At 41.3% G+C, this 16,049-nt stretch overlaps 1 protein-coding gene across 1 annotated transcript in view; it reads left to right on the plus strand.

Moving 5' to 3' along the window:
• The first annotated feature begins 9,862 nt into the window (after positions 1–9,862).
• Positions 9,863–16,049, plus strand: part of LOC109888927 (phospholipid phosphatase 4) — a 108,122-nt gene continuing 101,935 nt past the window's right edge. The window contains exons 1-2 of the mRNA XM_031821686.1: positions 9,863–9,944; positions 10,866–10,899. Of these exons, the coding sequence (XP_031677546.1) occupies positions 9,863–9,944; positions 10,866–10,899 (116 nt within the window). The remainder of the gene's footprint in view (positions 9,945–10,865; positions 10,900–16,049) is intronic.

A 16,049-nucleotide genomic window follows, 5' to 3' on the forward strand; every position in this document is an offset into this window, starting at 1 on the left:
ATAGGACTAACACAGCATTGGGTTAATTCAACCCAGCGTGTTTGGATTATGCTTTTAATCCAGCGCTTTGGGTTGAGTGCTTGACCCAACTGCTGGGTAAATTATACGGTATTGCTGGGTTAAAACAACACAGTGTGTTGAGTTTTGACATAAACACACCACATTGGGGTGAGGGATTGATCCAGCAGCTGGGTCCTTTTTTTAGTCATCCTATTTAAAATTTTGCTTGCATATTTTTGCTTCTCTAACATCCAACACCCTCTTTCCTACACACACAATCAAAATACAATATTGCATTTCAAATAATTATTTTATGTTGCCTGCATTTCAGATGAGTTCAGATAGTTTGCCAAGTAGCACCTTCTGTCTATAATATGAGCTGCACGGTATGTGTATATAATCCTTCCTACTGCAGCTTTTTCAAGATATCATGGAGACCTTCAAAAGTGTTTCTCTGGATTACATCTTCAAACTAAATGCAAACATGGCATCCGTGACAGAGAGGGAGAAAGATCTGATGATTCTTAAAGCATTGCACACGGTCAGTGTGAACCAGAGTGACTTGGTACAATGGGCCAAGCAAGCTTTACAAACAAAATGGAAATGACACAGGACATCTTATTTAATGAAAGGCTTGCAGTCTGCTGTGAAGCGATCGTCCATGTATACAGGTAAGAGTCTAAAAATCAGTTTGTATTGCTAGTACTCCATGGATTGGGATTACAGTTCATTGTTTAGCTAGCTAGCTACTGTAGCTACATGTCTAAACAAAAGACTCCAAGTTAAATTGTAATGTTAGCTAGCTAGCTAAAATTAGCTGGCTGGCTCATTAGCTAGCGGTACGTGTACGATCTGTGTAGTAATATTAATCATTTCTCAGAAATGCATTTGTATTGCTAGTTATAGCCTAGTGTTAGCTAGATAATTAACATTGAACCTGATTGGGTGGCTTTAGCTAACTATGGATATCGGTTTGTATTGCTAGTACTCTATGGGTTGGGATTATGGTTCACTGTTTAGCTAGCTAACTAGCTAAATGTCTAAACAAAAGACTCCACTTCGAAATATGATTACATGACCCATCAAGTTAGCCAGGTGTGTATGGCGGTGATTACGGCCATCTATTGTATTAGGAATTTGTCTTTCAGCATCAGTAGAACACACCTGACTCTCCTACAGTCATACAAGGAGAATGGCCTAATGCCTCCCATCAAAAAGAGAGCTGCCCCAAGCATGCACAGGTTACACCTGAAGCATGAGGACTTGCGAGTAGTGAACTTTATCAACAACTATGCAAAAGATAATGCAATAGTATTACAAGGACGCCACCTAGGACAAACACTTTGGTAGAAAGCTGCTGCCATGTCATGTGACAAAAGCAGCGGTGTGGCATCTCTACAAGGAATAGATGACAACATATCTTTTGATTTTTTAAATTTACCTCCAACATGATTGCCACTACTTTTATTGATCTCACATTATTTGTGTATTTTTCAGAGATACGTGTAGCATCATACCCAAGAGGATTTGAGACTGTAATCTCTGCCAAAGATGCTTCAACAAAGTACTGAGTAAAGGCTCTGAGTACTTATGTAAATGTGACATTTCAGTATATTTTTAATTGTTAATAAATTTCATTTACAAAGAACATTTTTTGCGTGTAGATTGATGAGGAAAAATAACAATTTAATCCATTTTAGAATATGGCTGTAACGTAACAAATTGTGAAAAAAAGTCAAGGGGTCTGAATACTTTCTGAATGCACTGAAACTACCTAGTCTATCACCATTATCACTGTAATCTTTATTGATATTGTTCTTGTACATACTGTATATTATTTTATGACTTCTCTACTGGTATTGACACTTTCTATTTTTGATATTGCTACTATGCAAATATGCAAGTAACCATTTCATTGTAACGTTTACACCTTCTGTAGAGACCCATTCACTTAGCAAGATGTGGCTGGGGATTATAGCACTTCTTTCACATAACCCATCAATTTAGACAAGTGTGTCTGGGTAAGCATCATCTAATATTTTTGATATTGCTAACATGACCTGCAGCTAAATCAGATTAGGATATAGGCCAAGAAATAAAGTGTGTATTTTTACCTGGAGTTTTTCCTTATTGTAGGGTAGTAATTTTCCCATTTTTTGTCTTGAAATCTTTGGTTGTTTACTACACTCTGTTTAGCACAGGGTCTCCCATGTGAGGTGGGGCTAAGGTTTAAGAGGGTGTGAACGATGCTGAATGGGTGTAGACAAAGAAGAGCTCTCCAGTAGGTGTTTATCAACTTTCAAAGCAGAATTACTTTCCCATTGCTCCTCAACTGCAGTTTATGATATACAATATGATATACATTAGATAAAAGTCTCTACTTTTATCTAATGTAAAAACACAATTTCTACATAAGATCGAATTGAAATGATGAACTTCACAGGATGGTGAATGTGCAAGGTGATGAGCTTGATGCTCCTTTCCAATAAATCATGAGGGTCTTATTCTGGTGACATGATGATCAATGCTTGGCTGGGTTTGAAAGATACAAATAATATCGCTCTTATCCATCATAATCTCATAATGTAGATAGCCTACACCTACTGTATGTGTGAGATGTTGGCTAGAGCTCATGTGCCAAGACCAGAGTAGGCCAATTTGCTTAGTTTTTCCGGCGCCGACAGAGATGGCCACCTCGCTTCGCGTTCCTAGGAAACTATGCAGTTTTTTGTTTTTTTACGTGTTATTTCTTACATTTGTACCCCAGATCATCTTAGGTTTCATTACATACAGTCGAGAAGAACTACTGAACATAAGAGCAGCGTCAACTCACCATCAGTACGACCAAGAATATGACTTTCGCGAAGCGGATCCTGCCTTTCACCCAGGACAACGGAATGGATCCCAGCCGGCGACCCAAAAAAACGACTTCGTAAAAGGGGGAAATGGAGCGGTCTTCTGGTCAGACTCCGGAGACGGGCACATCGTGCACCACTCCCTAGCATTCTTCTCGCCAATGTCCAGTCTCTTGACAACAAGGTTGATGAAATCCGAGCATGGGTAGCATTCCAGAGGGACATCAGAGACTGTAACGTTCTTTGCTTCTCGGAAACATGGCTCACTGGAGAGACGCCATCGGAGTCGGTGCAGCCAGCTGGTTTCTCCACGCATCGCGCAGACAGAAACAAACATCTTTCTGGTAAGAAGAGGGGCGGGGGCGTATGCTTCATGGTTAACGTGACGTGGTGTGATCATAACAACATACAGGTACTCAAGTCCTTCTGTTCACCTGATGTAGAATTCCTCACAATCCAATGTCGACCGCATTATCTACCGAGGGAATTCTCTTCGATTATAATCACAACCGTATATATTCCCCCCCCAAGCAGACACATCAATGGCTCTGAACGAACTTTATTTGACTCTTTGCAAACTGGAATCCATTTATCCATTTACCCCTCGCAAGGCTGCAGGCCCAGACAGCATCCCCAGCCGCGCCCTCAGAGCATGCGCAGACCAGCTGGCTGGTGTGTTTACGGACATATTCAATCAATCCCTATCCCAGTCTGTTGTTCCCACATGCTTCAAGAGGGCCACCATTGTTCCTGTTCCCAAGAAAGCTAAGGTAACTGAGCTAAACGACCGCCCCGTAGCACTCACTTCCGTCATCATGATGTGCTTTGAGAGACTAGTCAAGGACCATATCACCTCCACCCTACCTGACACCCTAGACCCACTCCAATTTGCTTACCGCCCAAATAGGTCCACAGACGATGCAATCTCAACCACACTGCACACTGCCCTAACCCATCTGTACAAGAGAAATACCTATGTGAGAATGCTGTTCATCGACTACAGCTCGGCATTTAACACCATAGTGCCCTCCAAACTCGTTATCAAGCTCGAGACCCTGACGGGCCGCCCCCAGGTGGTGAGGGTAGGCAACAACATTTCCACCCCGCTGATCCTCAACACTGGTGCCCCACAAGGGTGCGTTCTGAGCCCTCTCCTGTACTCCCTGTTCACCCACGACTGCGTGGCCACGCACGCCTCCAACTCAATCATCAAGTTTGCGGACGACACAACAGTGGTAGGCTTGATTACCAACAACGACGAGACGGCCTACAGGGAGGAGGTGAGGGCCCTCGGAGTGTGGTGTCAGGAAAATAACCTCACACTCAACGTCAACAAAACTAAGGAGATGATTGTGGACTTCAGGAAACAGCAGAGGGAACACCCTCCTATCCACATCGATGGAACAGTAGTGGAGAGGGTAGTAAGTTTTATGTTCCTCGGCGTACACATCACAGACAAACTGAATTGGTCCACCCACACAGACAGCATCGTGAAGAAGGCGCAGCAGCGCCTCTTCAACCTCAGGAGGCTGAAGAAATTTGGCTTGTCACCTAAAGCACTCACAAACTTCTACAGATGCACAATCGAGAGCATCCTGTCGGGCTGTATCACCGCCTGGTACGGCAACTGCTCCGCCCACAACCGTAAGGCTCTCCAGAGGGTAGTGAGGTCTGCACAACGCATCACCGGGGGCAAACTACCTGCCCTCCAGGACACCTACACCACCCGATGTCACAGGAAGGCCATAAAGATCATCAAGGACAACAACCACCCGAGCCACTGCCTGTTCACCCCGCTATCATCCAGAAGGCGAGGTCAGTACAGGTGCATCAAAGCTGGGACCGAGAGACTGAAAAACAGCTTCTATCTCAAGGCCATCAGACTGTTAAACAGCCACCACTAACATTGAGTGGCTGCTGCCAACACACTGACTCAACTCCAGCCACTTTAATAATGGGAATTGATGGGAAATTCTGTCAAATATATCACTAGTCACTTTAAACATTGCTACCTAATATAATGTTTACATACCCTACATTATTAATCTCATATGTATATGTATATACTGTACTCTATATCGTCTACTGCATCTTTATGTAATACATGTATCACTAGCCACTTTAACTATGCCACTTTGTTTACATACTCATCTCATATGTATATACTACACTCAATACCATCTACTGTATCTTGCCTATGCAGCTCTGTACCATCACTCATTCATATATATTTCTTTACATATTCTTTATCCCCTTACACTTGTGTCTATAAGGTAGTAGTTTTGGAATTGTTAGCTAAGATTACTTGTTGGTTATTACTGCATTGTCGGAACTAGAAGTACAAGCATTCGCTACACTCGCATTAACATCTGCTAACCATGTGTATGTGACAAATCAAATTTGATTTGATTTGGCTATATAATGCATTAGTTTGTGACAAAACCATCAGTAGAGTTGAAAATGTGATGGAAACCAATTCATCGTGTTGTTGTTTTGTATTAGGAACATGAGAATTTAATAGCAAAAGTAATTTTTATGTTCATCACGCACCTTCTTTTATCTGCAAAAACTCAGTTTGCTGGGAAAATGTGCATATTGTTTCATGCAGATTTTAGAATATTTGCATGAAAATCTGTCTCAAATTGGATGGAAACCTACCTAATGTCTTAGAGTGTGCAGTTATGCGTAACAGATTTTCGAATGATGTGCCCTTCATTCAAGGTTTACAAAATGCCATCATCTAATTTCCCCATCAATCTCCCAATGCCTATCCACTATTTAAACTTACAGCTAAAAGTCAATGAAGGACTTTTTGGTTTCATTGAAGCTAGGTCGAAATGTCTTCCTGCCTATCTTGTAGACTGGTGTTGGGAGGACTATTGGCAGAAGTCTTAAAGTGATGTCACATTATGTATCTGAAGAAAATATTGTTTAGTGAATAACTTGATGGTTACTTTTTATTTAACAAACAAAAACATACATCGACAAAAACAATAGACAACTTAACATACATTACATACATATCCACAAACATTGATGACGTCACCCTAGCTCAGATGTTCCAACCGTATCCACATCAAATGCTGTTTCTAATGCTTGTGAGACTACCCAATATGACTTCAAATTGTGTTGTTGTAGACAGACAAACAACTACTTTTCCTTTGCAGTTAATCACTAGTCCTCTTGACTTCCGTCTGGAATGGTTCTTTGATGTTGTCGGCACAATGCGTCGGTAATAAAGGGGGCTGTGCTTTCGCTGGTTGGCTCTCCTCTGTGTCTTTCTCACTCAAACACCCACAGCAAACGCCCACAGTCAAACACAGCCCCTGAGCACCACCATTCTGTCTGGTCCACTGAGTCCTCTGTATCACGGTCTCCTTCATGTACTACACAACCTGGTTTGCCTGAGCTGATGTTGTTCAGCCAATTGGTCATCTGGGCTGCGCTTTCACATTTGACTCGATGTGAACATAAAGTATACAATGAATTACAAATTCCTTTCATCAATCAGTTTTCAAAATACACAACATATCTTTCAACATTCACCTGGCAAGACCCGGATACTGCTCAAGCTTGGTGTGTCGCATGGTTCGTCCACAGACCTATGTATTTACAGTATGTGCGTTTCCCAAGGACCTCTACTAGTGTATGAAAAAGGTTGCTTTTATGTTCTTCTTTAACTGCAGGCTATAGAAAAGTCGCCCAAAAGCAATAGCCTTTCCTGGTCCATATCTTCCACTGCAATAGAGAGGGTAAAAGGGAGTACCTAATCAGATGCACAACTGAATGTATTAAAACATAATGTGTCTTCAGCATTTAACCCAACCCCTCTGAATCAGAGAGGTGAAGGAGGCTGCCTTAATAGACATCCACGTAACCCAGGGAGCACTTGTTGTTGGGGGCTAGCTAAACTGTTTTGGCTACATCAAATTTAATTTAACCTTTTATAGCTAGGGGGCAGTATTATCATTTTTGGATAAAAAACGTTCCCGTTTTAAACGGGATATTTTGTCACGACAAGATGCTCGACTATGCATATAATTGACAGCTTTGGATAGAAAACACTCTGACATTTCCAAAACTGCAAAGATATTGTCTGTGAGTGCAACAGAACTGATGTTACAGGCGAAACCCAGATAAAAATCCGCCTCATGCCAATGACTCCTTATATGGCTGTGAATGAGCTTACGTTTTCTACGTATTCCCCAATGTGTCTACAGCGTCTTTTTACGCATTTATGTTGAAGAATAGCCGTAAGGGACCACATTTAGCAAGTGGTCACATGATGGCTCCCGCAGAAAATCTTGCGTAAAGTACACAAGTAGCCATTTTTCCAATCGCTTCTTATGAGAAACCAATTGTCCCGACGGATATATTATCGAATTGTTATGTGAAAAACACCTTGAGGATTGATTCTAAACAACGTTTGCCATGTTTCTGTCGATATTATGGAGCTAATTTGGAAAAAAGTTTGGTGTTGTAGTGACTGTATTTTCCGGTCGATTTCTCAGCCAAATCCTGAAGAACAAACGGAGCTATTTCGCCTACAAAAATAATATTTTTGGAAAAAAAGGAACATCTAACTGGGAGTCTCCTAAGTGAAAACATCCGAAGTTCCTCAAAGGTAAATTATTTAATTTGATTGCTTTTCTTATTTTCGTGAAAATGTTGCCTGCTGGTAGCAGAGCCTAGCCATAGCAATATGCCATGATAAACTTACACAAATGCTTGTCTAGCGTTGGCTGTAAAGCATATTTTTTAAATCTGAGATGGCAGTGTGATTAACAAAAGGCTAAGCTGTGTCTCAATATATTTCATTTGTGATTTTCAAGGAAGGCTATGGTTACGCTCCCGCATGCGGGTTTGAGAGTCATGAGAAGTTAAACTCTAACGCTAGCTAGCTAGTTAACAGAATGTGCATCCAGCCTCCTCTAACTTCACAAGTGCGACTAAAGCTGCCACTGTCAGAAACCATTGAAAATCAGTTCAGTAACGCTGGCTAACTCAGTCATTCACGAGATAAGCCTGCCAAATAGCTTGGTTAAATTAACCCAGTATTTCACTTGTGATTTCATGAATATGAATATTTTCTAGTAATATTTATGTCCGTTACGTTATGCTAATTAGTGTCAGTTGATGACAACGCTCCCGGATCCGGGATGGGTAGTTACAAGAGGTTTAACAAGATGTTTATCTATCGCTAGCGGAACCCCTGCGCTAGAAAGGTTAAAGTGGCTAGTGATACATTACATGTAGATGGTATAGAGTACAGTATATACATATGAGATGAGTAATGTAGGGTATGTAAACATTTTATGAAGTGTCATTGTTTAAGTGGCTACCGATACATTTATTACATCAATGTTTCCATTATTGAAGTTGTTGGCAGCAGCCACTCAATATTAGTGGTGGCTGTTTAACAGTCTGATGAACTTGAGATAGAAGCTGTTTTTCAGTCTCTCGGTCCCCGCTTTGATGCACCTGTACTGACCTCGCCTTCTGGATGAAAGCAGGGTGAACAGGCAGTGACTCGGGTGGTTGTTGTCCTTTATGATCTTTTTGGCCTTCCTGTGACATTGGGTGGTGTAGGTGTCCTGGAGGGCAGGTAGTTTGCCCCCAGTGATGCATTGTGCAGACCTCACAACTCTCTGGAGAGCCTTAAGGTTATGGGCGGAGCAGTTGCCATACCAAGCGGTGATACAGCCTCACCTCGATTGTGCATCTGTAAAAGTTTATGAGTGTTTTTAGGTGACAGGCCGAATTTCTTCAGCCTCCTGAGATTGAAGAGGCGCTGCTGTCTGTGTGGTTGGACCATTTCAGTTTGTCCGTGATGTGTACGCAGAGGAACTTAAAACTTTCCACCCTCTCCACTCCACGATCATCTCCTTTGTTTTGTTGACATTGAGTGTGAGGGTGTTGTCCTGACACCACACTCCGAGGACCCCCACGTCCTCCCTGTAGGCCATCTCATCATTTGTGGTTATCAAGCCTACCACTGTAGTGTCGTCTGCAAACTTGAAGATTGAGTTGGAAGCGTGAATGGCCATGCAGTCATGGGTGAACCGGGAGTACAGGAGAGGGCTGAGAATGCACCCTTGTGGTGCCCCAGTGTTGAGGATCAGCAGGGTGGAAATCTTGATTCCTACCCTCACCACCTGGGGGCGGCCCTTCAGAAAGTCCAGGACCCAGTTGCACAAGGTGGGGTTGAGACCCAGGGTCTCAAGCTTAATGACGAGTTTGGTGGGTACTATGGTGTTAAATGCTGAGCTGTAGTCGATGAACACAATTCTTACATAGGTATTCCTCTTGTCCAGATTGGTTAGGGCAGTGTGATTGCGATTGCGTCGGTAAGCAAATTGGAGTGGGTCTAGGGTGTCAGGTAGGGTAGATTTTGGAAATGGAGAAACTGTGGGATGTTGACGAAATAAAAGCAATAGTGGGCGATGTCATTGACCCTGCAAAGGATACTGTGAGGTTTGAGGAAGAGGTAAAAGCAAACATCTCCTTGTACAACCCCACCACCAGAGAAATTGAAGAAATACTATGCCACTGCTTCACATTTAAATGGAAGTACCATAAACATATGTGGGACTGTTATGTACGAGTTGATGATCGTGGGCACCAGCTGGATGCAGTTTTTACCGCTATAAAGGCTGCTTTCCTCAAACGCACAGACTGGCAGAATATCCATTCAACCAAACAGGGAACCGATGAGAAATTGAGTGACTACATGAAAATAATGGAGACAGTCTTCCTCCATCACTCAGGTCACCTGATCAAGACTTATACAGAAGCCTATTGTGCCGTGCTGTGGTGACAGGCCTGAGACAAGATCTGAAGACTGTGGTACTACAACTTGTATTGCATGGGAAACAAAACCACTGTCTGATGTAAAGCCTTATATCACCCATGCGGAAAGACAGTTGAAGATGAAACGAAGGACGGAAAAACAATGAAGAAGGCACAATTGATGTACTACTCTAGAGGAGGAAGAGGACATCCGGAAAATGCTGGCAACCGAGGGATCCAAGGAGGTAGAGGGAGAAGCTGAGGGGCCCCTGCTGGAGCTGATGGAGGACGAGACTGGAGGTGCTACAACTGTGGAAAATTAGGGCATATTTCAAGAAATTGTCCTGGAGTGGGCCTGGAGCTGACGGAGAGAGAGACTGGAGCTGCTACAACTGTGGGAAGGTAGGGCATCTTTCAACACACTGCCCAGAAGGAGAAGGCCAAGGAGAGTGGCTGTCCCCACCTACAGGTGTGCAGGTGAACAACCCATTTGGAAGAGGGGGCAGATGAGGCTGCTACCAACCATAGGATGAGGCAGAAACAGAAGAAGAAACCTGTCAATTGCTAAAATCGACCACCTTGTCAACCCAAAACCCACTTTGACAATTGATATCTTAGTTAATAAACATAAAATTCGACACTGGGGCTCAGTGTTGAAAATGTCTGCCCTGTCTGTCTCCCCCTCAAAGAAAACAATGCACACAGTGTGAGCATCTGGAATTTGTCTGGAACTCTGAAGAATGTTTGACTTTTCCCCTGGACATGGAGTGGGGAGAGGGCAAATGGAGACACCGATTCCAATACTCCTCCACCTGCCCAGAAAATGTATTAGGTAGAGATTTGATGTGTAAAATGAATTTATCTGTTGCCTGTACTGAAGGATTGTGGCTCGAGAGAAAATTAAATCTTTCCATGCCTGATTAACTTTTACTATGCTTGGCACCTGAATAATCACCATGTTGAGGGGCAGCTGAGAGAGCAATCCCTCTCTTCCCCGTTGCATGGTAACTGGGAAGTGTCTGAATACCTACATTGTACTGCTTCTGTTCCCTTACGTGAAGAGGACCTTGAATACCAACAGAGATGGTCAAAACAAAAAGAGAAAGTCAGGATAACCATGAATGGGATGTACAGAGGAGAAGACTTCATAGCAGCTGGAGCATTGTTGATGGATACTCAGATGACTTTGTATGAAGTCCCTGGCTCTGTTCCCCATTGTAGCTTATCAAAAGCTCCAGGAAAGCAATGGAAAGATGTGGGTATTTGGGTGAAGAAAGTGATGGAAGCAACTTATTGGGTTGCCTGGGAAGGGGAAGGACCATTGTCAGCTTCTACAGCAACCTTTTAGTCCCCATACTGGGCTACTGCAATGACAACACCAAGAAAAGAACCAGTTCCAATTGAAACCATGCCTGTGGTATTACAAGATAATTCACACATTGATTGGCTAAAAGATATGCCTGAAGAACTGTGGGCTAAATCAAAGACCAACATTGGACGCTTGAAAGGAGCTGCACCTGTTGTGGTTATTCCTAAAAGCTCACACAGACCTTACAAGCAAGGAAGCCGAAAATGGTATCATTCCCATTCATAGTGCCTTAGTTGAAAGAGGCGCTCTAGTTCCCTCCCTGAATTCGCCTTGTAGCACACCAACCTGCCAGGAAACCATCCTCTGATTATGTTTCTGTTCAAGACCTTAGACTAGTAAACAATGCTGTACATACTAGAGCACCCCTGGTGCCTAACACTGTTACCATTTTATCCTAGGTGCCTCCAGGTAGTTGTTTTTGTCAGTATTTGATTTGGATAAAGCTTTCTTTAGAATCCCTGTGGCTGAGGAGTCACAGGACTGGTTCTTGTTCAAGTTTCTCGGGCAAAATGGAAATGGACGGGAATGCATCAAGGCTACGTGGAATCACCGGCGATCTTTGCCCAAGAAATGGGGGGTTTTGTTGCTCCGGGAGGGAGTACTTTGTTTCAGTATGTTGACGATTTGTTGGTTTGCTCAAAATCATAAAAGATAAGTCACGATGACATTAGGGCATTGTGGATATTTTGGGCTAAAAATGGTCATAAAGTTTCCCAGAGTAAAATGCAATTATGCTGGAGCTCCGTTAAATATTTGGGTCATGATATTCCTTCTGGGGGTCACACCCACCAGAGAGAATAGAGGCAATTAAAGCTTTGCCTAAACCTGTTACCAAGCAAATCAAATCAAAGTGCATTTGTCATATGCGCCGAATACAACCTTGCAGTGAAATGCTTACTCACAAGCCCTTAGCCAACAACGTTTAAGAAGTTAACTAACTTGCCTAATTAAATAAAGATAAAATCAAATTTGCGACCAAGCTTCTACCTTCCTGACTGATGTCTTGAGATGTTGCTTCAATATATCCACATAATTTTGCTCCCTCATGATGCCATCTATTTAGTGAAGTGCACCAGTTCCTCCTGCAGCAAAGCACCCCCACAACATGAAGCTGCCACTCCCGTGCTTCATGGTCTGGATGGTGTTCTTCGGCTTGCAAGTATCCCCCGTTTTCCTCCAAACATAATGATGGTCATTATGGCCAAACAGTTGGATTTTTGTTTCATCAGACCAGAGGACATGGGGACAAAAAGTATGATCTTTGTACGATCTTTGTCCCCATGTGCATTTGCAAACCGTAGTCTGTCTTTATGGTAGCATCCTTCAGGTCACTCTGGATATAGATTATTTTGTACCTGTTTTCTCCAGCATCTTCACAAGGTACTTTGCTGTTGTTCTGGGATTGATTTGCATTTTTTGCAGCAAAGTACGTTCATCTCTAGGAGACAGAACGTGTCTCCTTCCTGAGCGGTATGACAGCTGCGTGGTCCCATGGTGTATATACTTGCATACTCCCATTTGTACAGATGAACGTGGTACTTTCAGGCATTTGGAAATTGCTCCCAAGGACAAATCAGTCTTGTGAAGGTCTACCATTTGTTTCTGAGTTCTTGGATGACTTTTTTTTATTTTCCCATGATGTCAAGCAAAGAGTCAATGAGTTTAAAGGTAGGTCTTGAAATACATCCACAGGTACACCTCCAATTGACACAAATTATGTCAATTTGCCTATCAGAAGCTTCTAAATTTTCTGGAATTTTCCAAGCTGTTTAAAGGCACAGTCAACTTAGTGTATGTAAACTTCTGACCCACTGGAATTGTGATACAGTGAATTAAGTGAAATAGTCTGTCCAAAAAATTGTTGGACAAATTACTTGTACCATGCACAAATTAGATGTTCTAACCGACTTGCAAAAACTATAGTTTGTTAACAAGACATTTGTGGAGTGGTAAAAAACGAGTTTTGATGACTCCAACCTAAGTGTAGGTAAACTTCCGACTTTAACTGTAAACTATGCCCCTCTGCAACAACTTTTTCTGCAATATTGTTTACTACAGTGGTTCATCTTTTGAAATTTGTGGCACACCTTGCTGGCTGCTGCAGCATTCTGTGGCACATTATATTTTTGTCAGCCATTTTTTCTGTTAATGCTAGTTTTACCACCAGAGGGCGTCTTTGATATTATTCTGTATTGGCACTACTAGAGTTTTTTTTGTAATAACATAGTATATGGGATTGATTTCAAGTAATGTGGCTTAATTAATTGGATTCATATTATGTTCTATTCAGAGAAAAACGAAAAACCCCCAGGGTTTCCTTTAGGATGGAATGGAATATATGGCGCTGTACAATGTGACTGTATTGCAGGATTCTAAATGGTTTGCCATCATTAGACAACTTTCAATATTTATTCTCATAGTATTTCGTTATGGGTCCATAACTAAATCAACACCTGCATTTTTAAAGAGTAGTTTAATCATATTTTTTTTTTTACATAATTTGTTTATTTGCTTATTAGGCTACTGTGCAGTCTACAATACAGACTGCAGTAAACTTGGGAAAGTGCCTAATTCTTTACCACAGAATGTGGGGCATGCTGGAGACCAGTGTTATTTCATAGTTGTGATGTATTCACTATTATTCTACAATGTGGAAAATAGTAAAAATAAAGAAAAATCCTGGAATGAGTAGGTGTTTCTAAACCTTTGACTGGTACTTAATTAATTTTAATAACATTATGGTGTTTCTGATCCATGAAAATTGACACAGACAATATTTTGACAGTTTGGGAAACTTTAGAGTGTTTTCTATCCTAAGCTATCAATTATATGCATATTTTAGCTTCTGGTCCTGAGAAATAGGCGGTTTACTTTGGGAACGTTATTTTTCCAAAAATGAGAATAGTACCCCTAGTTTCAAGAGGTTAATCTTATGCTGTCTGCCTCTGCTCTTACCTCTTTCCCTTTCTGTCTTCTACACCTCTCTCCCCACCTCGTCTTTCTTCCTCTTTTTATGATGCACATCATATGTGCATTGAAGTACAGATTGAACTTATTTATATTTATAATATAACATCACAATTATCATAATTAAACCTTGGGTAGGGGACAGTATTTTGGATGAAAAGCGTGCCCAAAGTAAACTACATGTTACTGAGGCCCAGAAGTTAGGATATGCATATAATCTGTAGATTCTGATAGGAAACACTAAAGTTTCTAAAACTGTTAAAATAACAGAACTGACTTGGCAGGTGAAACCCTGAGGACAAACCATCCAGGGGGGAAAAAATATATATATATGGGATACCCTTATTATTAGGAACCTGGTTGCAGTTCCTATGGCTTCCACTAGATGTCAGCAGTCTTTAGAAATTGTTCTATGTTTTTCTTTCGAGAAATGAAGAAGTAGTCCTATTGATCGTAAGTGTCACTCCAAGTGGACTCTCTTATTTTGGTGCGTGTAAACAGGAACACGTTGTTTTTATCCGGTATTAGAAACAGTTTATTCCGTCTTAAATTTGATCGATTATTTAGGTTTTAGGGTACCTGAGGTTGGATTAGGAACCTTGTTTGAAATGTTTGGACCAAGTTTACAGGTAACTTATTGGATAGTTTGTAGGCATGTTGGGCGAGTTGAAACCGGTGTCTTTCTGAATCAAACGTGCCAAATAAATGGACATTATCGAACAAAAGGACCATTTGTGATGTTTCTGGGACATTTTGGAGTGCATTAATTATATCGCTATTTCTGGCTTTTTTGTCGCACCTGCCTGGTTGAAAAATTATTTTCATGTGTTTGTATGCGGGGTGCTTGTCCTCAGATAATTGCATGGTGTGCTTTCGCCGTAAAGCCTTTTTGAAATCTGACACAGCGGCTGGATTAACAAGAAGTTAAGCTTTATTTTGATGTATAAACACATATTTTCAAGAATGTTAAATATTTGAATTTAGTATTTTTGTATTTCACGCTCTGCAATTTCATTGGATGTTGGCCAGGTGGGACGTTACCATTCCAGCTGGCCATAAGAATTAAAATGCATGTATTTATACCACATGGATAAATGAACTTCTTTCAATAAAGCGTTTCACATTCTCCACTGGTTGAAATTAAGTATCTCATTGAAATATTATCATGTGTCCTCAGATTAATGCAGATGAAGGGAGTTAGATATGCATCGTTTTTTTTCTGTATATATGAATTTCAAATCAGCCTTAACTTAAATTATGTTTCTAGTCTATTGCATAGTTACAATGCGTAATCATTGATGTCCCAGGAGCAGGAGTGGTAAACACTGTTGAAGTCTATAATTGTAGTACATGCAGACACAGCATCATTCAAAGAGTGTGATACACCTGGAATTGGATATGACTGAAAAAGAATGTCTCAGAGATTCATACCTGAACCGCAACTTAATTTGCCAAGGAAGAGTACATGATCAGAGAATATATTCAATGTACAGGCTACAATGTGGAGATCTCGTGCGTGGTATTAACAACAGCACATGTATATAGGATCTGCATCGTTGGCACAATAAAGTTATTATATTCTACTCTATCCATAGGCTTCATTAATGCCATTCAGACTTGAAGTTGATACAACAACTATGATAGCTGAGGATCATAGATTGGTATGAATATTAGTTCAGAACCTAATGTTTTAGGGTCCATACACAGATCGGCTACATACTGTAGCTAGCTACACATCCATAGGCATACACAGTTATTTTTATCCTCCACTACACAATAAGCAATTAAATAGTTAGCTAGCTATGTTACTTCAGCTGCATTGCAAGGCAAGCTTACACAATTGTACATTCAATTTGCAGTAAATGCTTTAGCTAGCTAGATTCTTTACATCCACTGTTTCACAAGATAACAGCCTGGTTTGCTGGGTTTCTCAGGAGTCCCTAAAACATGAACTTCTTGAGACAAGGGGGCATTATTTTGATGTTTGGACGAAAAACGTGGCAGAAAGTCTAAACTCTAAAGTTTCCAAAACTGTCAAAATATTGTCTGTGAGTATAACAGAACTGATA

This window comes from Oncorhynchus kisutch, linkage group LG4 (assembly GCF_002021735.2).
Source record: "Oncorhynchus kisutch isolate 150728-3 linkage group LG4, Okis_V2, whole genome shotgun sequence".
Classification (NCBI taxonomy): domain Eukaryota; kingdom Metazoa; phylum Chordata; class Actinopteri; order Salmoniformes; family Salmonidae; genus Oncorhynchus; species Oncorhynchus kisutch.